The 25,317-nt window shown below is 30.8% G+C and overlaps 3 protein-coding genes across 10 annotated transcripts; 1 reads left to right on the forward strand and 2 right to left on the reverse strand.

The window, feature by feature from the left end:
* The first annotated feature begins 8,081 nt into the window (after positions 1-8,081).
* LOC101262622 (UDP-glycosyltransferase 74F2-like) lies at positions 8,082-10,655 on the forward strand. Of its 2 annotated transcripts, XM_069298983.1 has the most exons (3): positions 8,082-8,490; positions 8,566-8,757; positions 9,630-10,655. In XM_069298983.1, exons 1-3 carry the CDS (start codon positions 8,104-8,106, stop codon positions 10,356-10,358), a joined length of 1,308 nt encoding a protein of 435 aa, XP_069155084.1. In that variant the 5' UTR covers positions 8,082-8,103; the 3' UTR covers positions 10,359-10,655. The 2 variants fall into 2 exon arrangements, with proteins under 2 accessions (XP_069155084.1, XP_010321783.1); XM_010323481.4 differs by having other exon boundaries at positions 8,082-8,757.
* Positions 10,656-11,541: 886 nt separating this feature from the next.
* On the reverse strand, positions 11,542-19,072 carry LOC101252781 (mediator of RNA polymerase II transcription subunit 19a-like). Of its 7 annotated transcripts, none has more exons than XM_010323485.4 (8): positions 18,736-19,072; positions 15,701-15,773; positions 14,638-14,927; positions 14,227-14,454; positions 12,657-12,716; positions 12,480-12,518; positions 12,353-12,396; positions 11,542-11,853 (listed from the first exon to the last, which is right to left on the reverse strand). In XM_010323485.4, the coding sequence occupies exons 2-6, from the start codon at positions 15,729-15,731 to the stop codon at positions 12,507-12,509; spliced, it is 621 nt and encodes a 206-aa protein (XP_010321787.1). In that variant the 5' UTR covers positions 15,732-15,773; positions 18,736-19,072; the 3' UTR covers positions 11,542-11,853; positions 12,353-12,396; positions 12,480-12,506. The 7 variants fall into 7 exon arrangements, with proteins under 7 accessions (XP_010321787.1, XP_069155087.1, XP_019070084.1 ...); XM_069298986.1 differs by having other exon boundaries at positions 15,701-15,766; positions 18,736-18,913; XM_019214539.3 differs by lacking the exon at positions 12,480-12,518 and having other exon boundaries at positions 15,701-15,766; positions 18,736-18,913.
* A 975-nt stretch (positions 19,073-20,047) lies between these two features.
* LOC101253089 (60S ribosomal protein L5-like) lies at positions 20,048-23,479 on the reverse strand. Its single transcript, NM_001308010.1, has 9 exons — positions 23,407-23,479; positions 22,484-22,553; positions 22,300-22,391; positions 21,938-22,064; positions 21,768-21,847; positions 21,559-21,675; positions 20,964-21,098; positions 20,643-20,812; positions 20,048-20,341 (listed from the first exon to the last, which is right to left on the reverse strand). The coding sequence occupies exons 1-9, from the start codon at positions 23,407-23,409 to the stop codon at positions 20,230-20,232; spliced, it is 906 nt and encodes a 301-aa protein (NP_001294939.1). The 5' UTR covers positions 23,410-23,479; the 3' UTR covers positions 20,048-20,229.
* Positions 23,480-25,317: the final 1,838 nt, after the last annotated feature.

Genomic DNA, 25,317 nt, shown 5'->3' on the forward strand with positions numbered 1-25,317 from the left:
CATTTTTAAAAAAAAAAATCGATATTTGATATTTATAATAAAATTGAGTAAATTTAAATTTGTGTTAAAATTCGAGTATAAAGGTATTGTTATACTGAGTATTCGTTTGACCATGAGAAAATTTTATTTAGTTTATTTATGATTTATATGGTATAATATAAATTAGTTCGAGCATATTTTAAATGGATTATCATGTTGGATATGTATAGTTATTCGATCAAATTTATATATTTATTAATGCACACTTAAAGTTGGAGGCCGTACATATTTGTTGAGGTCTTGTTAAAAATATATTTATGTACTATTATTTATTTAAACAATGTTATTTCTATTTTAATTGTGCTTAATAGAAATTCAAATCAACATTTTGAAATGGCGAATATGAAATTATGCTCCCAATTTTTTTTAAAAAAAATTATTTTAAATTTCAAATCGTGAATTTTTAAAAGAAAATTTAATATGAAACTTAGCCCACAGGTATAGATTGAAAAAAACTGTCATTTTAAATTTTATTAAAAAGATTTGTGCTTAGCATGTAGAAGGTTATTTGTACAATGTAAAAAAATTATATTGAAGAACAGCTAATTTTGACCGATAATCTTTTTTTTTATATATAAATTTATGAATATTTAAAAATTTGTTATTGTAGGCATTTATTTTTAAGAGAGATATATGATTTATCAATATAATATTATAAAATATTCAATATTTTACCCTATTAACAAAATTGTGAATTGAGAAAATTAATCATCTAGACAAATTTTTAAATTCATATCAATCTAATTTTATAATTTAATTTAAAATATCAAAAATATTTAATGTTAAACTTTTTGAAATTACATATATAAAATTTAAATTCTAAAACTGCGAGGCGGTGTTATCTGACCAAAGTCTTATAATAGAATTGCTCTCCATGGGCCAAATAGAATTTAAAATTCGAATCGAAGAATCTTCATTTGATAACCAAACATTATCCATATACCGTTTATTCTTTTCTTTGTTTCAATTATTATTGGATGAAAATGCAAATCACCTTTTTTTTTTTTATAGTGAAGGAATTATTTTTTTTATCTCCCAATATTTGTAAACATTTTTCGTATCATTAACAAATTTTAATATGGATTAGTATAATTTTTTTTTATAATACTTGAAGATACGGTCAGAATTTTAATTGTATGCATATTAAATTTTAAAATGATAATTTTAATAATGATAAGTGAATTCTAATTTTAATATTTATACATATTTGATAAACTTTTTCGATATAAATAATCAATCAATGATTAAGTTCAATCAAATTCACATCATAATTTTTAATTCTACTAAAAAACGTTCCTCATTTATAATAGAGGCAAAATCAAAAAACTAAATTTATAAATTCTATATTTTAGAGAAATTTTTTTTTATTAATGATAATATTTATTATAGCGTAAATTTATAAGATTTCACCAAAATTTACATGCACGATAAAAATATTGAAGTATGTATTTGAACAATTTGAATCATTTAAATTTGCATTCATTAAATATTTATTCAATTCTAGCAATTAAATTAGATTGAACTATAATATTTTTTAAAAGAATCTAATAGAAATTTCTATTTAGAGGTATAAGTTTTATACTCCGTTAATATTATATTTTATTTCTTTTTCAAGTGTGGTACAATTTTTGCTATTTATTTTTAGGAAAAATTATAGAAATCTCACCTTTAAGTTTTTTTATTATCATTATTTCCTATTAATTTTACTAATTTCTAAAATTCTACATTTTCACGCATTAGATTAATATACCATTACATCAACTTAATGTATCTCGAGCATCATATTAGTGTATCTCGTGCATCAGATTAGTGTATCATGTATAAAGTGTGTATCAGATCATGTATAAAATATAACGTATCTTACTTAACAATTAATGTATTTCGCTCATCAAATTAATGTATCAACGCTTATATTATTGTATCAGTTTGAAGAATTTTTATAATTGTAAACTTATAAGGGACAAATAATAATGTTACCTTAAAAATATGTGATTTCTGTTATTTGTCTTTAGTTTTTATTATATGGTGTAGTTTTTTATGTTGCATAATTTGATTTTTAAACTACACATTATTGTCGGTCATGTATTTATTGAAACTTTCTCGATGTTTCTTTTTTATTTTTTTCATTTTCGCCACACCCAACAACGAAGGTAAATTATCTCATTATTTAATATTTAATGAAAATTAAAATTGTCTAGTTATCGATAGAGTTGTCAATATAGGCTAGACACATTAGGTTGGTCTAATTTAATCCAGGATTTAATAGGAATGTGCTAAGATTTTTTGAGTCCATATAAGAAAAGGGATTTATAGTTCGACCTGAATAAATCTGTTGATTTGTAGAACTTGAGAAATATAGATATGTTGGTCGTGAGTCAAGTAGTATCATTAATATAATATAATACTATTTTATCAATATTTATGACAATATTTTTAAATTATAATTTATAATTTAATTTAATAATTATTAAAAAATATAATTTAAAAAAAAAAAGTGGATTGGCTTGGCATGCCTGTAGTCTACAAACTTGTGGATCGATCGGCTGTTTCCTTGCTCACGCCAAAAATGGGCTAACCCAGTCTGACCCTAAAATGTCAAAATCGAATCGATATAAATTAGCTCGAATGAGGTGGGCTAGTCCATATTGACAACTCTACTAGAATTAAAATTATTAAATTTTTGGTGTATCCTTAATGGATTATTTTAGACTTACCTTCGAACTTAATGGATAACTTTTTCATTTTTTTCAAAATTTATTAGATGATTTTTCTTAGTTTAAAACATAGCATGTTCCACTAGGGAGCTGTTGGCTATAAGTTTAATAATTAAGAATTAAAGATTATCAAAATAAACAATTATATATGTGAATTTAGTTCCATTTGAAGATTTTAATATTTGTCATGTAACTTTATTTTGTATTTGTGATTTTAATGATGTTTCCCCTGAGAAATCATATATGAGCTATATAATTTAAATAATGAAATGAGTTATTCCTTAATTTTTTGTAACATATTAAATTTATGTACTTCCTTAATTTTATTTTTTATTTTATGTGACATTATTTAATTTAATACGATATTTTTTTAAAGATATCTGTATGAAAACAAATCATTATATTAGGGGAAAAAGGAAAATTTCAATGTTAAATTATTTCATATGATATTCTTTTTTCGAAATAATCTAAAAAAAAAGGATATCGCATAAAATAAAACGGAGAAAATAATAATTATCCTCGTGAATTTAGTATGTGACCCTCAAATAAAAGAGTAGATATCAAGTTTTCTCTATCACGTTATGGCATCACTATTGAACTAAGCGGCACCAATAGTGATAAATTATGTTTTTTCGTAACGATCGTGAATGTTTGAAAGGTTGTGCTTTTTTTCAAAGGTTTGTAACCTTTCTGAAAGATTGTCTTATTTTCAAAGAGTTGCGACCTTTATCTTTTGTTGACTATAATTAGAGAAGTTTTCTCTCATTTTTTGCATCGAATTTTTCCCCTCTCTTGCATACATTTCTTACAAGATAAAATCGATCGATTGTGTCTGTGTGTATGATTCGTTGCTTCCATTTTGAGTTTGTTGAAATTATCGAAGTTTGAGGTACCACTACTTCGTTAATGATTAATCCGTTTTATCTTGTGAAGAATTAATCTGCAACCTCGGGGACTTGAGGGGATTAGATTTCTTAAGGACGCGTAGTGAGTTCTGTGGACTCGAATAATTCTCTGTGTTGTTTTTTTCATCTTTTATTTTTTCTGATTTGCTAATCTGAATACAGGAGATAATACCTATTTCATCTTTTATTTGTAGCTGCGACGTGTTGTATGTCTAATAATCTACATTTGTTATACGATCTCTACTGATGTGTATCTTTCTTTCGTTGATTTATGTTTTAGTTGATGTTGTATTCAGCCTTAATTGTTACCTTTTGTTTATCATTTAAAAACATTTCTTGATGAAAAAACAAACAATACATCGAGAAATTTCAAAAAATTGAATTTTGACCACACATGTATGACAATCTGCATTAAATTCATTGTTTTTAATCTTTGCTATTTACTAGATGACATATTGACATGAAGTTTGATAGAAATTTTAGTGTCAATTGCCCAATCAAATGCTTCCTTTTGTAAAATAATTAAGCGTATGTAATCAAAGGCGGAATCAGAATTTTCAAAAAGAGATTTAAAATATGTAAAAATAGACATAAGAAGTAATTGAAGGGGGTTCGACATTTACTATACATACTTATAAAATTATTTTAATCACGTATAAGTAATATAATTTTTCGCCGAAGAATGTTTGAATGGACCCCCCTTATACAAGATGGCTCCGCCTCTGTATGCAATGATGTAGAGTATATACATGCTTGCCACCAACCTCACAAGTATAACCTGATTACTAATTTGATATGAGATGAAAGGATTAATTTTTTTTGTTCGAGTCGATTCAATTATGAACTTAAAAAAAAAGAGAGGAAAGAAAAATTAAGAATTAATTCGTTCAATTTGATATGTACCTAGCTAGTTAATTATAAATAGTTGTGAAGTCGTGAATTTTAATATGAAAATTCGAGTAAAAATTGTTTAATTCAATATGTAATCAATTAGTTATAGATATTATAGTGAAGCTAAGAACTTTAATCGAATATTTATTTATTTCCCAAGAAATGCAAAGGAATTGCTTGGTTAGTTGTCAAATTTAGGTCACTTATAGATGGGTCATACATATATTTGTTGTCAATTTTTACTTAAATACTCCATTTCTCCATCCCTATTTGTAGATATAAGTCTTACTAGTTGGAAGTCAACTTAAGAAATCAAATCACTCTGGTTCAATGATTGAGATTGTTATTTTCTTAATTAAAGGTCTCGTCTCGAATTTTGTGCATTAAAAAAAATATTGATAGGACATGCTTTTGCGTCTATTTGAAATAATTGAAGAGGAAGAAAGAAAATAATCTCGTCAAAGTTAAATTAAAATTAATACAAGTATATTATAATCTTAAATTTAGTCTTTAATGTAATCCTTTTTGATTAATTTCATATTATTTATATATCAAGTTCATAATCTAAAGATTACCTTCTGGAATTGGTAGACTAATCAAGTTCATAATCGGCCAGAGGAATTGGAACACTTAATACACTCAAACACTAAGATTACGTACTAGAAAAAGTAACCGCAATATATAAATCTACACGATGCATTCAACTTGCTCAATTAACTCGATCATCTTTTTTATATACACATTTATTGGGCTCATAACACGAATACTACATGTTCGAGCAATTTCCTCAACTAATCAATTGATTGCGATATTAGTTATTTTTAAGTCAAATCTTAACCGCACATTGCTGGCTCACGAGTTGTTCGGATGGTAAACATGTCTCAGTTTCAACCTTAGAATTATTATTGAGAATACTAGTAGTTAACATAAAATTATCTAATTAGCACATTAGTTAGTTAGTTAATATGTTTTATATTCCATTAGTTGGTTGAGTAGTTAGTTAGTGGAGAGAGTTCACAGCTGGCTTAACAACCATGATAGTTGGCTAACATACTTCTATATATGTATGGATTCATTCTCATTTTGTGGTTTTAACAGAATACAGAGAAAAATTTTCCCAATTAATTTTCTTACTAAAATTTTCAATTATAAGTTTGAGTATGCAAAGCCCTTATTACATTCCTTTGCGTCAAATTATATGCGGGGGATTTTTCAATATGAATCATGGTTAAGATATTTCTAGTCTTCGATATGAATCATGATATATTGGATTTTAAAAGGTGTGAATGAAGAATGAAGAGTTGCGACTTTACGAAGAGTTGTGACTTTTATAAAATGTTGCGACCTTTTATGAAAAGTTGTGACTTTTATGAAAATTGACGACCTTTTCGAAAGATTGTGAGTTTTTCAAAACTTTGTGACCTTTCTGATAAGGCACAATAAGAACTTTTTCGCACTATCCTTTGTTTTCTTTAAATTGAGAGATTTTCTCTCATTTTAAATAATATAATTTATGGACTTCTTCTTCTACTCCTAAATCTAGTATTCTAAGTGTACTTTTCTGCCATTGAGTGGCTCGTTGACACCAGTGTTTTAGGTATCAATACACTGGTGATTGAGATCATTCTATCCTGGAAGGACATATTCCAAATCAAACCTCAGATACTAAAGGAGAATAATTTCCTTAACGGGACACTGTGCATTCAGTGGGCTTGATCTTCTTTCTATTTTTTTAGATTCTTTAAGTTAGGATTACAAGATGAATAGCAAGATATTTATAGTTTTCGATATGAATCATGATTAAGATATTTATAATCTTCGATATGAATCATGATTAAGATATAATTTATAGTCTTCGAGAAAAGTACTCGAACCAAAAGTTCTGGAATAATGTCACATACTCTACGTTGTAGGCCATGAAAACTTCAAATCTTTGAGTTCAAAAAGCTAACAACAATACCAAGGGAGTAAATTTTTTTTATTTCAAATATATACAAATCTAATCTAGGACCTAGGCGTCGACTTTGTTTCTTTACTCTTTAATTAATTTGATTTAAAATTAAAAGACATTATAATAGATACTCCATCAAATAATACGAAAAAACCAAGCACACCTATTAAATGTTTAAGATTAAACAATATGACAACAAAGTTTTACATTCTTGACTTCTTGATAAAGAATCGAAGTGCTTCTTCAACGACATACTTGCAAAAGAAATATTTTCATAATAGTATATTTTGAGGTGATAATTTAAAAGTGAAAAATAAAAAATTAACAGTAATATCGTTCTGATAACAAAGAAAAATCGATATGATTGAGATGGTTTTATAATCTCCTTTTAATTTTACTCTTTTTTTAAATAGACACTTAAAATTTACGAAATTTCTATTAGCCTATGAGACTATTCAATCACAATTAGGATGAGATCATCAATTATATAATGAAGTAATTTGCTGCAAAGTTCATGAGGAATTTTTTATTTTTTATTATAAAAAGAAAATTGGCTCTACATAATTGGATGAGACCATCAATTAAATTTAGCATGTGAAGAAGTCTATTTTTTTTTAAAAAAAAGAATATTAAAATAGCACTTGGGTTGCAAAGTCTAACAAAAAACAAAAATAAAATAAAACATGTTGCATATATAAAATCAATTCCTATGATACCATAAGAGAGAGACAATTCCCAAATTTGATGAGTAGCTGTTATTTATATTTTGATCATTAAATTTATTGTACTTTAGGTTCAGAACTTTGGCAATTATCAATATTTAATAATTAATACTCTTTTCTTCCTCTATACGTGATGTAATTACTCTTTGAAAAATTAAAAGAATTATTTATATATTTTTTAAATATTTTGACCTGTCAATCATTCTTATCTCCAGATTTACTGAATTCAATCGAATCGTAGAACCCTCAATCTCTTCATATGTAGCAGGGATGACAATGTTGGGCGAGCGGTACGAATTGAGCTTGACCCGTAAAATTTTTAATTCACTCCGCGTAGCAACACTTTTCATTTTCTACTTGTCTCACCTCGTTCCTCACCCACCCACATAATTTTTTTTATATTTTCTTTTTGTAGTTATGTTTGATACTAAAAATAAAATTCATTTTTTCATTAAGTTGTATTAATTTAATAGGATACTGACTTAAAATTTTAGTTTTTAGAAGTCAATTGAAAGACATGCAAGAAATTATATTGTTTTTTATTGAACCATTTTCATTTATTATCTTGAATATTTTAGTAGTTTCAATGAAATTACCTTAATAAATAATGTTATATCACTTTATAACATGTAAGAAATTAAAATTAAGTTTGAATCCACATAAAATCACATGTACCCGCAACCTGCCCCGCCCCGCCCCACCCCACATTAATTTTAAAAGAACTCACTTCAACCCGCCCCCACATAATCTTAAACCCGCCCCGCCCAGATAGCCTTAAATCCACCCCGCTCCGTATCGACCCCGCCCCATTGCCATCCCTAATATATAGAGATCAAAGAAAGAGGACTTCAACATTGAATTGTGAACATATCAAAGAAAAAATGAACTTAGCTCACAACAAAATCCATTGTTTGGTAATACCATTTCCAACACAAGGCCACATAAATCCAATGCTTCAATTCTCCAAAAGATTACAACACAAAGGCATAGAGATCACACTTGTTCCTACTATTTACATATTCAACAAAAGCATGCAAGAATTGACAAGTTCCATCACAATTGAGCCAATTTCTGATGGATATGATGATGTGAATGGACTTTTTTGTGCTAAATCCATTGAAACCTACTTAGAAAGTCATCAAATAGTTGGATCACAAGCTCTTATTCAACTCATTGAAAAGTTGAAAAACAAAGGAAATCCTATAAATTGTGTCATTTATGATTCATTCATGCCTTGGATTCTTGATGTTGCAAAAATGTTTGGACTTGTAAGTGGTGTTTTCTTCACTATGTCATGTGCTGTTGAAAATATTTTTTATCATATCCAACTAAAGGAACTAAAGCTTCCTGTTGAAGGACATGATCAAGTATTGCTACCTGGATTATTGCAACCTTTAGTTCCCTCTGACTTGCCATCATTTGTTAATGATATGGGGTCATATCCACCATTTTTGAAGATGCTTGTTGATCAATTCTCTAATATACAAGAAGCTGATTGGATCCTTTGCAACACCATATATGAATTGGAGAAACATGTTTGTATTCTCACTCTTCTTCTTTTATTATTTGTTTATTACTTGAAAGGGATTGAGTCACGGTGCAATGTAAGAAATTATGTTGTTCAGATCCTTTAGAAATGTCATCATATCTATATCAGATCCTCGAAATATCAATAACTTTTTAAAGAATTTAACACACCCCATTGACATTTTCTGAAGGATCCCAAAGCCCTATGTGTCACAAGCAAGCACCACGTGTGCTTTACTTTTAATTAGTGAGGTGGAGTGTTTTTGTGCATTATAGCACATGCCATGACTACGGGTTCTTTACTTTTTGGTGGCGTAGATGGTTTTTGTGCATTTTTTCACCTTGATTGATGTCACATATAGAAAATCAAATTTTGCTATTTTGTTTGCTTAACACAAATTTTATTTAATCTACATGGACCACTTAATGTCGTTGCACCTTAGTGCTCAACATAGGTAAGGATTGAAACCGTGTGATCAAGAAGGTCATAAGTTCAAGCTACCTCTGGTAGAAATGTAAGAGTTTGTACAATAGATCAAATGTGATCTTATATATCCTCTCACAAACCCGTGCATAGTGGGAGTTTATTGCACCGAAAAACTATTTATTTTTTACTCTCTCCGTTTCATTTTATGTGAGGTAGTTTGACTCGGCACTAAGTTTAAGAAGGAAAATAAGATTTTTAAAACTTGTGGTCCAAAATGAATGATAGAAATTTTTGTGATGGTAAATTATTTTATTAAGGCTAAAATAGATATTTTTACAGTGAAATTCTTGCTTAATATAGAATTGGTTCATTCTTTTTGGGAATGACTAAAAAGGAAAGTAAGTCACATAAATAGTTCATTTATATGATCTTTTCTTTTTCAATTATGAACAGGAAGTGGATTGGATAACAAAGAGATTGAGATTGAGGACTATTGGACCAACCATACCATCAATGTATGTGGACAAGAGACTTGAGAATGATAATTCATATGGTCTAAGTATATACAAGCCTAAAAGTGATGTTTGCATGAAATGGCTAAGTGATTGTGATGATGGATCAGTTGTGTATGTCTCATTTGGAAGTATGGCTGAATTGAAAGAAGAGCAAATGAAGGAGATAGCTTGTGGATTGAATAAAAGCAACCACAACTTCTTATGGGTAGTTAGAGAATCAGAAGAGCCTAAAATTCCAAAAGATTTTTTAGATAACATAAAAAGGGAAAAGGGGCTAGTTGTAACTTGGTGTCCACAACTAGATGTATTATCACACAAAGCGATCGGTTGTTTTATGACACATTGTGGATGGAATTCGACTTTAGAGGCTCTGAGTTTGGGAGTTCCAACGGTGGCAATTCCAATATGGACTGATCAATGTACAAATGCTAAGTATGTGATGGATATTTGGGAGATGGGAATAAAGGCACAAGCTAATGAAAAGGGTGTTGTTGAACAAGAAGTTGTGGAACATTGCATAAGAGAAGTTATGGAAGGAGAAAGAGGCAAAGAGATTAGAAAAAATGCAACCAAATGGAGAGAAGTGACAAAAAAGGCCATGGATGAAGGTGGAAGTTCAGATAGAAACATTAATGACTTTGTTGATAAATTGGTTAATGAGTCTTAAAGCTTTAGTGTGTATCCAATAACTATATGTTTTTTTCATGCTAGTGTTGTCTTATATGTATCAAAGATTTTGATATAAGCCAGTGACGTACGCAAGACTTTGCGTACGCAATATTAATTTATTGTCACAATTTCGATTTGTAGGTTTGAGTTTGAAATTATGATGGCCTTTTTATGGCTTTGCCTAATGACCTAAGTTGATAATTTCTTGCTATTATTTTCAATGTTCACCTATTGTATTATTTTGCTTATAGAAATAATGTGAAAAATAAAAGGATGCGGATTATTTGATGATGTATTTTCATGACTACATATGCTTACCTCATCAATTATCATTTTTCCTTTTGCTTATGCTCTCCACACAATAATCCAAAACATTTTCCCAATTACCATTTTTCCTTTACAAAAAGGATAGATATATTTTTGAACTAGGTAAATGGTATGCAGATAATTGTTGTCATATTTTTGGGATATAGGTGTTTCTGTTGTTCAAAAATTAGAGTATATACTAACGGAAATACACGTGTCATTATCTTTTCCACCGACTAGACACTAGATCGATGGATAAGATTGTATCATGTATCCCTATTTAATCTTCCATTAAAGTGAAGGACATATACACTCAACCTTTGAACGACACGGACGCCAATATCCCAAAAATATGACAGAAGATATCTACATACTATTGTAATAGTTTGGGATTATATTTATCTTTTTTCTCTTTTCCTTATGATAATTGGTGTGCCCCACACAATACTGCAAAACATGTTGCCCAATTATAATAATAACCAAGTCAAAGATGATTGCTTTACAATATGGTTGCAAAAAGAGTTATGTTCATGTATTTGTTTGAAAATATGTCTTGCCTCTTATTAAGTGTTTAACTTATATTTCCTGTTTTTTATGTTCTATTTAGTTTTTAAAACATGATGATGATAAATATTCATTTGAATTTATAAGTGTACTTACTTTTCCACAAAATGAGATAAATTAATTGCAAATATTCCATTGGAATCAACCTGAGCTATGCTAGCAAGTTACAGACCGTTCAAAACACTCATCTTCATATGTTATAAAAATAAATAAATTAAAGTATAACGAAAGATGAGAATATTAATCTTATATTTCAAATCACCTAAACACTTGAATTCATAATGAATTTAATATCTGTAGAGTTTGAAATATAAATAAAGGTAGTTGAAATACTATTTATAATAGTTACTCTATATTACACATGCATATAGGAGCAATAAGTCCTTCCCAGCTAGAGTTTTGTTTTTGTTCCCTTTTCTTAAGCTGTACATTATCCATTTGGTAAATAAAAACTTTAGTTTACCAAAAAAGAAAGTGCTTATGAAAATAAACAATGTCAAACAAGCTCTTATATAGTATAATACAATGAGGTTGTTTTTCAGCACTATGTACATTTCACTAAAATCTAGTTTCAACAGCTGCATTCACCCTCTTGCCATTCTTTAGTTTGTCCAGAAGCTATTCTGCATGGAGAAGAGAAACAGAAACATTATGAAACACAAAAGGTAACAAATACTATGATGTGCTCTAGGTTGAAAACGCCAAAAATAGACGCTAACAGCAGAATGCAATGTCAAATAACTCTCTGTATCTAAAATGTCTACTAACTCTTCTATTTTTTATGTTTTAATAGTCTCAGCAGCCCTTCCAGTCTGCAACAGAATATATACAGATAAAAAGCACAAGCAACACTAAAAGACCATAATTAGGAATCTGCTTTTTATCCAACAAATGCAAATGTTCAAAATCCACAAACTGAAATACTTTAAAGTCATATATATGAACCTCATGGGCACCTAATGGCTACAAAACAGGCTGCAAACAGCTTCTGACGTCAATAATTAGTCTTTCTTTTCTTCCAGAATCAAATAGGATATAGACCTTCTATAATAGATGGCATGGATGGAAAGACTCATGAAGTTATTCAATGTGTCGGATATAGTAGGATAAGAACATCTGTACCTTAGATATTTTACAATAAGAAAAGGATTCCTCCAAATTCTTAACTGCAGCACATGAGAACAGTAAATTATAGCAGCACATGAGAACAGTAAATTATAGCAGCACATGTGACATTTCAGCACGTAACCTTTACTGCCCCAATTTCATCAATCTTTTAGCTCGTGTGCTGCAACATTTCAGCATGTAAGAATATTGTATAAGGTGAAGGTATGGTCTCAATATACTGAAAAATCTGCCCATATAATGAGCTCAGAAACGAACTTAACGTTTGCACAGATCATATTGAAAAAAAAAATTATCTTACCTTGTTTCTCTTGTGTTTGTTAACATCATTAAGATCCTCCTTGCCCTCATGCTTCTTTCTCTGATATCATCAGAAAGATCATAATCAGTGAGGTCAAACAAAAGCATAAACACAGTCTATACATTATAACTATTTGTTGAAGTCCTAAAAGTGTCAACTCTGTGATGAACTTTTTACAGCAAGAGCGATCCAAACAAGCCAGCTCAATAGTTAAGCTCCTCTAGGCCAAGACATCAAATCAAACAAGAAAAATTACCCACAATTGTCACACAGAGAAAGAATACAATGTCAACCTCTCATCAAAACAGTACATAGCATACAGTACGACGACAAAAACGAGAGCAATCAAACAAACTAGAACTTGAAGCTACTGTTGTAAGCAAATAGTTATGGAAATGACAATGTATTGGATACCTAGGGTGAATGAAGGATATAAACAAACAAGTCTTGTGGAGAATCAAGATTTCAGATGGCCTTGGAAGCAAATTTGGAGTCAAAGTTCCACAAAAAGTGGCATGCTTCACCTGGCTGCTAGCCAATGAAGCAGTTTTGACATTGGACAATGTGGCCAAGAGAGGTATATCATTATGCAACAGATGCTCCTTATGTGGTAAGGATACAGAGACAGTAAAACACCTCTTTCTACACTCCAATTTCACTGCTCAACTGTGGCAGATTTTCCTTAATGTCAGAGGCATTTCCTGGAGTATGCCTAGTAAGATTGATGAGACCCTTTTCAGTTGGGAGGAAGCTGGAGTTGAGGCTACAAACATAGAAAGATGGAGGATAATACCTGCTTGTATATGGTGGACTATATGGAGAGAGAGAAATCATAGATGTTTTGAAAATAAGGACAACAACCTGCAGGAAGTCAAGCTTAAATGTATTTTGTTGTTCTGTTTTTGGTGTACAAATGTCTACTCCAATGAGACTGAGTCAATCATAGATGGTTTAGGATCCATCTAGTTCCTGGTTTAGCATTGGAAGGACTTTATTCTTTTTCTTATTTTTGTAAATATGGTTTTTCAGTACTACCCAAGTACTGACTGAAATACAATGTTACTAATGTCAAAAAAAAATGTATTGGATACCTAATTAAACTAAGTCAAATGGCTATCTTTTGATGCAGTGACTAAAAACTGAAAGTCAAGCAACGATTAATTCAACAAACTCTTGAGCTAGATATTTCCTAAAATTAAACCTTTTTATCCTGAACTCTATTCTACTAAAATCCTATAAATGCAACTTATAAGCTACATCACAAGCAATGTAGTGAAAGTGCACGGAAGCAAGAGAAACGGATAGCAAGATTCTAAGTGGAACTATAAAAAATATTTCTGTCAGTAACGAAGTAATGCCATTTTCAGTAAAGACACCATTGGGCCAATTATTAAGTGTCTTTACTGTGAACCAGTCTTCTAAACTTCTTAAATATGGAACAACCACATGATATTCACAGTATATGGCATGACAGGAGAATCACCAGATTTGCATAACTCTTAAATTTGCTAGTCTTTTTTTTTTTTTTTGATAAGGTTAATAATTTTATTAACATTTGCTAGTAGCAGACCTTTTCATGATGTTTCTTTGAAAGGTCAGCACCAGAATCATGACGGCCAGTTTTATCTTTCTTTTTCTCTTTATCCTTGTCTTTACTTCGATCTTTATGACGGTGTTTGTGCTTCTTATGCTCTTTGTCCTTCTCCTTGTCTTTATCCTTGTGCTTCTTATGCTTCTTCTCCTTGTCTTTCGACTCACTTTTAGACTTTCCAGCTACAGTGGGGATCCCTTTTTCAGACTATGAAACACCAAATCAGGAATTAGTGGAACAGGCAAACTGGCATTATAGAAAAGCACAGGGTTAGAAAAAAAATGCAGTTCTGCCTCCATCTTCAGAGATCAGAAAGGAGTGAAAGGGTTACTTAAAGAGCTGAATCAGACATACTTATATAACTCAAGCTTCACACAATAGGTTTCTTACCGGAGGCAGAACAATTGGAGCTGCTTCACGTAGTTGAAAAGCTTCATTAAGAGCATCTAACTCAAATGGTTGGATGCGTGAATTTGTCTCTTTTAAAAAAGACGTATCATGTATAAGCTGATCCAACTGCATCCCTTCCCCTTTCCTAATCTCTCTGTCTCCCACAACATTGTGAAGGTAGCGTGTATCTGAAATTGACAATGGAAGAGGCTTCTTGCAGAAGTACTCGTGATGAGGCAACAACTTGTAGTGATTAATAAGATCCACCGCACCTGCAAGCTCTCTTGGCCCTAATAATGTAATTGGACCAATCAACCACAGTAAGCCAACGGTGTCTAAATTAAAAAGTCAACAGTGTCTAAATTAAAAAGCCAACAGTGTCTAAATTAAAATGAAAAAATGTCAATGAAAAGAAGATCAAAGAGTCAAATGATTTTGATTTTAAATTCTTCGGAATTTTTAAAAACGGGAAGCACAATATTCTTTAAGCAAATCACAATCTTTATAAAACACCTTAACTGTGTGCAAACTGTGACCACTTTGGCACGACTTCAAGCATATTTTAGTAATTTGTGAGATCTTGTTACCAAACTCGTAACCCTATGAACAAAGTACCAGCCAACATTAATCCAAATGCTGCAAGATGAAGCTGGATAACACGTTGCTTAGCACAGAGAATTTTGCAGAACCTCATTCAAGAAGCAACAAAACAAGCATCACTAATCTTCGTTTGTTTTACAAATAGATGATAGTGGTTACATACTTAAGTGCAAAAGAAATAGGCAAATTCAAGTCAGAAGTAAATCAACCACTTCCACTTCCTGAAATTAAATAAAATGGCACCACAAAAGAAGAAGAAAAACAGAAGAGACAAAATTTAATACCAAATAGATCAAGCATGAAATTCACATATACAAGTACAGATCAAATGCAATGCATTCCATTCCACCTTCAATCAAAACCTAGACATGCAATATGGACCCAAGTAGAGTCAAATGTTAGCAGTAGTCATTTTACCCAAACATGCAAAGGAACTGTTCAAAGATCACAGTAAGAAGCTCACCTCTTCCAAACTTCTTGCTGTCTGGATCCATCAATTAGCCCCCAGCATAAGATAGAGCATCATTTCCTGGGAACTATTGGTAGGTAAGACAATGTCCACAACTATCCAGCTAATAATGGTCTATGTGTAAGATTTGGAATGCAAACAAAATGGCAATGGCAATACATAAATTCATATATAAGCTGGCTTAGTAACCATGGTGAACCGATAAAGCGCATCAATTTCAGTATTTATACAAAGTAAAAGACACCAAGACACCTTGGTTTGGCATGGATTAATTTTAGTCAAACTTAAATTGTTAAGAGTCAAAAAAATGACAGCTCCAGTAAATCAAGAATGAAACCAAACATTAATCTGCCAAATTAGTGAGACAACTTAGAATGTGAATTCACGAATAGATCAGCTCGTCTCACAAATCACTCAATGATACTTAAATATAACGTTGAACGGCAATAAAATCCAGCAGTATACATTTTCTTTCACAAGAATACAAGGCTCTAAAGTATGGAATGATGGGAGCCCACAGGCCACAGCATAGAGGGGAAAGTAAGAAAAGGAGACAACAAAACATAACTGGTAATACATGTTCAGAGACGATTATTAGGAGATATTATGAAAGTTAAATAGGCAAAAACAGAATAAAAAGGAAGTAAGTTATTTTCAGTCTAAATCTTTATTCTGGAAGAGCCATGAAAGAATGCAAATGATGAAGACAAAGCCAGTTTTGGGATGAAATTAATAATGACATGGTTTCCATGTATCAAGTCATCAAAATACATCATAACATGAAAAGTGAAATAAGATAACAAATGTCTAGTTGGTCAGGATACTCGGCTCTCACCCGAAAGATCAGGGTTCAAGTCCCGGCAGCGGAATATTTAGGGGGAAAAATGATGATAAAAAACTGATATTGAAAGCCGTCTCAAGAGGAAACATGCAAGCATAAAGATCCCAATACGCAACTTTAGACAATTGACCAGGAGACAAATACTCCCTCTACCTGATAAAATGATCTGATTTTACTAACGGGGAGTTCAATAAGAGAATGTATGAATAGATTATTATATTGGGATTGGTAGAGAAGTATCATAAAAATAGTTTATTATTATCCGTGAAAGGTGCACTTACGCCCTAAAACGAGGCAAAAAACAGGTTGAGTGCTTCTGTCGCTTTATAAGCACTTTGGTGTTGTCACCAAGGATGTAAAACATATTTTTCCTTACCAATGAGTGCAATCTTGAAGAGGTGGCACTAAACAGTTGATATTTCATTTTATTATAATTATTTTTCAATTTCTTTGTCCGTATATTTATTGTTCATGCTTATGATTATTAGTCTTGGATTACAAATACATCTTTGTAGTTTTTCTCCATTTGCATCTTTTTCCAATAAAGCACACGCTTTATTTGCGCTAAAATCCCAAAGGACCTTAATTTCGCTTTCTATAACACTAATTATTATATACACTTCAACATCATTAAAAGTATACCTATTAAACACAAATAAGCGATGTGGGAGAGTGTGTGTATCACATTTTCACTAAGAGAGTGAAAGCCTAAAAAAATATTCTACTTAATTTCTTTTCCTGTCTTCTTTCTATTGTCATCTGAAACTACTGAATCATGAAATACTATATGATTCAATTTAATTTGATTGAAACAAGAACTATCAAGATCGTTATGATACAAAATAATGATAAAATTAGATAATCACTATTTCGCATTTAGTATAATAACCATTGGCCTGGGTCTCTAGGATACTAGAAAAACAAAGAGGCGTGGAGTCATGGACTAAAGGCATACATTTTTAGTTTAATTATTTATTAGAAGGAGAAGTCAGATAATGCGAACAACTTATAGCACTAATAATGCACAACACAAAACACAATACTGGCAACAATTGGGATTGAAAATTGAAGAAGAATGTGAGCAAAGCTTTAGGGGTGGGGGTAGGAGACGATGGAAGAGGCTAGTGAAGAACACTGGTATAACCATTGGTATTGTGAAGTGGGAAGAAAATTCACGATGGGAGGGATCATGCGAAAATAACATATATATTATTTTATAATGTTGTTTAATATATGAATCCAAATGCCACGTGTCTTCATTTTATTTGGAACTTATTCATGTCAATGAGTGTGAATAACACACACTTAATATTTTTAGGTGATTATCGGTGAGGTGCTTCAAAGACAAAGTTCAGACTTACTTTAAGTGTCTGATTGGAACAAGCCATAGTTGAGCCAAGGTAGCAAAATGAAAACTTGTGGCAAGTTTAAGGGGCCTTAATGTGTTTGGTCTATAAACAATATAAAAGGCATCAATTTATCAGTTTGATTCGTTTGAGGGAAATATGCCATATGAAGAAAAATGATTGAGCTTTTTCAAATGAGGCAACAAGGAGACTCAGTCACTATTTTGGGAAGGAAAGATTAACTCGCTAGCAGGATATATAACAAAGAAAACTCATAATCTACACAAAAAGAAGATAATTCACTGGGAATCCTCTTTACAGATATGACAAGGGCTGTCATGTTTTCTTTTAATTACAGCTTTGATTTACTTGATCAGAAGTTCTTCAAGAAACAGCCTCTCTGAGGTAGTGGTAAGGCCTAATACGTACAATCTCCCTCCCCAAACCACACTTTATGGGATTTCACTGGATTTTTTTGTTGTTATTGTCTATCCTTTAAAAAAAACATACATTTACAAAAGATCGAAAAAAACATCAAAACTCCATAAAGATCAATCCCAATAATCAATAACTGGACTTTCAATTTACAAAATCTTAGACCACCTTTAACGCCAAAATTCAAAATTTGACATACTAAAAATGCCAGTATATTTCAAATTCACTCGAAATCCAAAGTTAAGTCATTGCTGCCAATTCTCATCATTTAATACATTCTAGTATCAACCAAACATCTTCATCGCCAGAGTTCAATTATAAGCAAAAAAACAGCAAAGAGGAATCCAAAAAACATACAATCATACAAAATATATGAATTCAAATTTCGACGTAGAAAGAAAGCATACTCAATCTGACAGAGTGATCGGAGAAGCAAATTAGGGTTCCGTCGAAGCACAAATCTATTTTGCCCTCCAATTGAGATGCTATTAAAACCCTAATTCCTCTTTCGCCGAGGTGAGATGTTAATTGGGGAAAAAATAGACCTGGACTTTTTAATTAATAGTACGTATATATTATCAATCTGTCATTTATTTGTTAAATTATAATTATATATAAATTAATAATAACCCTATAACTAATTTTCTTTATAAAAATGGTGTTTGGGCTGCTCTTATCTTAATCAAAGAGTTTGATTCGAGATTTAGATACCGGAAAAAAAAAGTTTCTCCTCAAATGAGGTTTAAGAGTCAGATTTCAATGTAGATGAATTTTTTTTAAAAGAAAACTTGGAGTTCAATTTAATTTACACGCGCAATTGGATTAATTTTATGAGATATTTATCATTTTACACCAGAATTAGGTATCAAATAACAATGTCGAAAGCTATAAAGGATAGAAGAAATCAGCTAATGTAATATTCTAATTTGTGTTGAGTTTTGAAGATGAGAGCTTATGATTTTCTATCGATCTTATTAATATTTCAATGAGATAACTATTTGAAAGTAGAATTGACTTAACTATATCGTCAAAATGAGTTACGATTTTTATATTTTACCAAATTTAATTAATTGTTATCTCTCTTCCTTACACACCCAAAAGTCAAAACACTCTCTCTCTCTCTCACTCCATATATTCCACCTTCGGATCATTTTTGTAAATTTTAGATATGATTTTATTAGTTGATTTGTTAATTGGAGAAAGTTTTTCGGATGAAGATGGTAGTGACGATTGACGATAATTAAATGATTTATTTGTTTTACTTGTTCAAGTGAAATGAATGGTCTCATATTAATATAAAGTTGAATTGCCGATAATGGTTACTACTTTTGGAAGAAATTTATTTGTTTTACTTGTTCAAGTGAAATGAATGGTCTCATATTAATATAAAGTTGAATTGCCGATAATGGTTACTACTTTTGGAAGAAATTTATTTTATTTTCGTTATTAGAGGTCATAAAATTTTGAAAACTTGTTTTTTGTTTTCACAAATAAGTTTTGTTCCGAGACGATCATAAAATAAACTAATATTTTTTATAAAAATGGTTATTGGTGATGTCATCAGAACTTTAACCAACGCTTTGATATTATATATATTATTGATTATTAACCAATATGATCTTTAAAACAAAATTAATTTCCTACAAGTCAAGTCGTTATTCAGAAAGGGATCACTATGAATAATTAATTATCTTTTAAATGAAATGATAGACAAATATATAAGTTAAAACTCAATGGAATAGATGCCTGAAGCAAAAATATAATCCCATACATTTGTCAAAATTGACAAGTCTCATTCTACTAAGCATGCAAAACTGAGGTTTCTACCTAGTAGCAAAAGAAAAACAATATTAATAGAAAACCTTAAGGCAACAAGGATTCAAAGTTCTTCTACAAATTCACTAATCGTCGTCTTCCTCATCGTCATCATTTCCACCAGCTGCGTTCAAAGCATTGAGTCTCTCGATCAACTTAGCTTTCCTCTCTTCATAAGTCAGCTTCTTAAGGTTGTACCTGCAGAACAGCCCCCAAGTAGTATGGTTTAGAAAGCGATGGAGTTTCTGTCAGGACACATCTATATAAGCACTATGTAGTTCAGACAGTAATGTAGCAAGATAATCAGTAGAGATGAAGATCCTCCAGAAATGCATCAAAACAAGTTACAGCTCAAGCAAATGAAGAACGGGACTACTAGGACAAATCACACAACACTAGTGCGCAGCTATGAATTTCAGCTTTGTCCTAATGATTTTAACTTCTATCATTTTTTAATGATCATTTTCTATAAAGCTGAATAAGGATAGAAATTTCAGACCTCTTGTGTGTCTTGGGAGGTTGCTTTCCAGACTTCTTTGGACTTGGGTCTGCGCGTATGGCAGCATGAACCTTTTTGTACATCTCCTCAAGATTGTCTGCCTCAAGACCCGCCTTGATGTATAAGCTGAAGTGTGTCTGATATTTCTCAGGTTCATCTTCCATCAAAGTCTGCAAACAATGATCAAGCATATTAGAGATGAGGAGTAAATAGAAGCCAGAATGAACACTGAAAATCAAACAATCTTCTGTGCCCCTCCCTACCATGGAAGATTCTACTTAAATTACAAAAGAATCAATCTAAAGCACTTCTATGTCTCACATTCATATAAGCAGCAACGTGGCCACCATAGATATACTTGCGGTGAACTTCTGCATCGAGTTGCTTAGAGTCCTTGCTGTATCCAGCAAACCTCTTCTCGCTATGAGGGATGTCAATCCCACCATCCAATGCACCCTGAGTCAAAGAAACAAATATTCAACAACACTGATAAGCCACAGTTAAATGTCACATGACATGATTAATGCATAACTAATATGTCACCATCCAATGCACCCTGAAACCAAGAAAAAATGTTGCAGATACAGTTTATTGTTTAATGCACCTTAAATAATAAAATGAAGGAATACATGGTCCTCAAAGAGAAGAATTACTACAAGATCTACCCAACAGCCCCAACCATACTTAGGAGACTTGAACAAAGTTTGAGTTTCTCAGAGATCAAAATAATCTTGCAAATGTTCTTCACGTTGAAGTTATAGCTAATAAAAGAACCATTCAAGCAACAACTCACAGAAAGTATACGATATTGTTCACAAACAAAAAATTTCAATTAAAAGAAAAAATTTAGCAATCTGGGGCGCATCGTATAGACTTTAACTCAGACAAGGAACCAACAGCAAAAGAAGGTTGATACCTTGAGAGCACCAAAAACACGGTTCCCTGTAGTAGTTCTTAAGAGGCCGACATCCAAGAGAGCACGGAAAGGCCTCCTGCTTTCAGCAGGTTCAACAGAGTAGTCCTCTCCATTGACCTGTGACAACATGCATTTGAAGTTAGATACAAAAGAAACTGCAAACAGGACAAAAGATGCACACAGAAACCTTGCTTGCAGCTACCACTTACATCAAGATTTCCTTGATATTCTTCATCCATTTCAAGCTTCTTGAGAACTCGCCTTGCCAAGAGAAGTCCGGTACAGTATGCTGAAATCAGTAGCAAACCACTTATCATATATTAGATATACAGAAGAATTTCATCTGGATAACCAATAAATGAATAGCTTGAGTAAGTACCAGCAGCATAGTTTGTCAATCCAACTTTCAGTCCAAAATGAGGCAACTCGCTTGCATAAGCAGAAGCAAGAATCATGTCACCAGCAATACTAGCAGACACAATTTGTGTAATTATGTCCTTGTTAGTCTAGAGGAAAATGTTAAGATAAAACACGGGAAAAAATCACCTCCCAGCATCACAGAAAAGTTACTCTCAGAATTTCCATCACTAATCAAGGAATTCCAAGTGACATTCAATGAATGCACAGTAATAAGGAATTGTTCCATGGACCAAACAGTAGATGATTCTCCGAAAGAAATAGCAATTTATCAAGTAGCTGCTTTGCAAATTAAAAAGGCAGAAAATGCATTAGAAAGGATACAAATCGAACAACGAAGCGGTATTTTGGAGTGTTGTACTTGTTTTTGTCCTGATTGATCAAACGATTCCTGGCTCTGTAGTCAGTCTTTCCCTCTACACATTAGCAAAACATTGAAATTAGTGATACTTTAACTGCAAACAAGATTGAAAACAGACCAGAAAAGATGAAGGAAGATGAGTTTTACCTCTCCTTCTCTTGAATTTAACCTGGAAACGCTTGAAGTAAGCCCTTGTCTTCTGGACTTTGATGAAGGCCTGCAACATAATTTAGCAACAATGTCAAAACTCAAAGAAAATGAAGCATTCAAATCATAGTTTTACGCAACTTGTACCAACCATTAATTTGCAGGTCATATACATTTTTTTCCTAAACAAAATGCAATTGGAATGTCGAGTAAGTAACATAAGCTTTATTTTAGATCTAGATGTTAAAAAGTGGTTCAATCACATCAAGGGATATGCAGTGTAAGATAGAGTTCATTAGTTACAAACAGAATATTTATGGACACCACATAAAAACATGATAAAAATTAGTCTAGATGTTAAAATGTATAATTAGTTCAAAAATAAGAACCTTAAAGCTTGAACCTTTCAAGTTTAAAACCTAAATTAAACTCGAGTGATATACTGTCATTAAAAAATCAAGCTCAAATCAGATATAGAATGCAAAATCCATGTTCACAAAAGAGAATAAGACAGTTTCCATCACTAGTTCTACAAAAATCAAACTCCTTGCCTAATATTATATTATCTACTGCCTAATATTTATACGAAATAAATATTCTGATCCATACTTTCCAAGAGAAAATTCATTTTTTGTTAACATTTTCATACATGCACCAAATAAAAAGTGGAAAAACAAAAGCAAATCAAACTAAGCACATATCAATAACATAAAAACAGATCCATAAACAATAAAATAACACCAAAACCACAATTTACACACTTGTATACACCAAACAACCATATACAGTACAAATTATGAATGAAAAACTCTATAGCTATAAAAAAATTTAAACAACAAAATGTATATCATGAATTCAAAAGTACAATAGAAAATCTATAACATACATTTCATTGAAATTATAAAAAGATAACTGAATCGTACCATTGCTGTTCGTCGATTAAGCCTCCGCCGGCGCTTGGGGCTGTGGGGAATGAGTTAAAGAAGAAGCTTGTGTGAGAAAAACACTACTAATATGAAGCTAAAATACCTAACGAAACCCTAATGGGCCAATCATGAAATGTTCACCTGTAAGGCCCATGTGTGTTCGGCCCATTGATATATGAAGCCCATAATTTTTAATATTAAGATTATAATTTATTTTTTGAGAAAAAATACATAATTTATACTTTAATATTTTTCCAAAAAAGAAGAAGATATATTTTATTCAAAAATTTATGACCTCCTATTCTAGGTCGATTGTGAAGTATTTTATACATGAATGATATGTTATGAAATTTACAAATTGAATAAGAAATAAGATTAATCGTCAAATAAATTTGAGTTTTTATTTATGAAAAATAATGACAATAGATTGATAAAAAAAATAAGAAAAGTCAATTTCTCAAACTTATTTTTATCGCATAAATGAAATAATAATAGTGAGAAAATATACATGTGAATTTTTTTTAAACAGTGAGAGTAAACTAAAAACGTATAAGAAAGGATATAGTTATTGAATTTTGAATATTACAATATAATTATAGAAATAAAGTTGATTTATTAATACATATATAAGTCAATAAATATATATAGTCTTGTACGAGTAACAAGTAGTCGTGACATTTAATTTGTGGTTTTGTTTAAGCAATTAAGACAAAAAACAATATATTTAATTCAAAAATAAAGAGATATAATTTATTTCACATGGCCTATAAGGGTATTGAAATGTGATTTTATTTCATGATTTAAAATTATGAAATGAAATTAGTATTTAATATGAAATTTTAAATTTTTGAAAAAAAAATTATTTGAAAATTTTATATTATGATTTTTTTATTTTTCAATATAAACCTACGAGTTTATATATTATAAAGAAAATCATTATTTTATTTCAACCAAACATTTATTTCATACCCAAAAACCTATTTCACATTGTTACTCTTACTAACCTTTAAACAATTTATATGAGCTATAATTATTGTTCTTACCAATTAAATTTATTTTTTTCCTACTTTGTTTATTTTCATAAAATATGACACATAAGTAAAATAAGGCATGAACCATTATGATATTGACAGAAAATGATGATTGTCATAGCTTATACAATGAGTCGTAAGTTATGGCGAGAATACCAAGAGAGAGTCATGAAAATTCACGAAATATGACCCGTGATAACACAATTGCTAATGATAAATGTCTCAAAGTAACAATGTTGGTTCATCTTTTTGGTCATTTGATCTAGAAATGTGTGCTTAACATGATAAGATTGTTTGTACTATGTGAGAAGATTATATTAAAACGCAATATACTACAACTCATGCTCAATTTATTTTTTATCGAACTAAAGTTTGATCATAAATATTGTATATTTATTACAAAGTATTATACTTCTATTATGAACTTTTTTGGTTTAAGATAGTATAAGACTTGGGGAGATAAGTTGTGAGTTTTTCATAATTAACAAGTAAAAATATAATATGAGAATTCAAATTGCATGTCTAAACAAAACTTCAGATTTTAATCAGTTATATTTCGAACACACACCCAAACAAACTAATGAAGATAATATTTTATTGTACAATCCAAATATCCAGTGAAATTTTACTAGTAAAATGTGAGTAAAAATAAAATATAAACACATTAACCTTACCTCGTAAAGGTCCAATAACTATTTTCGAAAATTGTGACTTAGGTACTACATGTCAAACTAGTTACGAAAAAAAGAAAAACAATAATGAGGAAGACAAAGGAATTAACAAGAGAACTATAACAACAATAGAATAATACGATAACCCAAACACAATAAATAATAGATGACTTGTGATAGCACTCAAACTCAAGACATTAGATCTT

The sequence above is a fragment of the Solanum lycopersicum genome, chromosome 6 (genome assembly GCF_036512215.1).
Source record: "Solanum lycopersicum chromosome 6, SLM_r2.1".
Taxonomy (NCBI): domain Eukaryota; kingdom Viridiplantae; phylum Streptophyta; class Magnoliopsida; order Solanales; family Solanaceae; genus Solanum; species Solanum lycopersicum.

What these genes read in the sequence shown, in the direction of transcription:
- LOC101262622 (XM_010323481.4), top strand. Translation starts at nt 8,104, where the DNA reads ATGAACTTAGCTCACAACAAAATCCATTGTTTGGTAATACCATTTCCA. An exon ending in TATATGAATTGGAGAAACAT is followed by an intron (nt 8,758 to 9,629) that starts GTTTGTATTCTC and finishes AATTATGAACAG; the next exon opens with GAAGTGGATTGGATAACAAA.
- LOC101252781 (XM_019214539.3), bottom strand. Translation starts at nt 15,731, where the DNA reads ATGGATCCAGACAGCAAGAAGTTTGGAAGAG. An exon ending in CAGCAAGAAGTTTGGAAGAG is followed by an intron (nt 14,928 to 15,700) that starts GTGAGCTTCTTA and finishes TTACATTATTAG; the next exon opens with GGCCAAGAGAGCTTGCAGGT. An exon ending in CTTATTGTAAAATATCTAAG is followed by an intron (nt 11,854 to 12,352) that starts GTACAGATGTTC and finishes TTCTCCATGCAG; the next exon opens with AATAGCTTCTGGACAAACTA.
- LOC101253089 (NM_001308010.1), bottom strand. An exon ending in GTGTTTTTGGTGCTCTCAAG is followed by an intron (nt 21,099 to 21,558) that starts GTATCAACCTTC and finishes TCTTTGACTCAG; the next exon opens with GGTGCATTGGATGGTGGGAT. An exon ending in ACGTTGCTGCTTATATGAAT is followed by an intron (nt 20,813 to 20,963) that starts GTGAGACATAGA and finishes CATTGTTTGCAG; the next exon opens with ACTTTGATGGAAGATGAACC.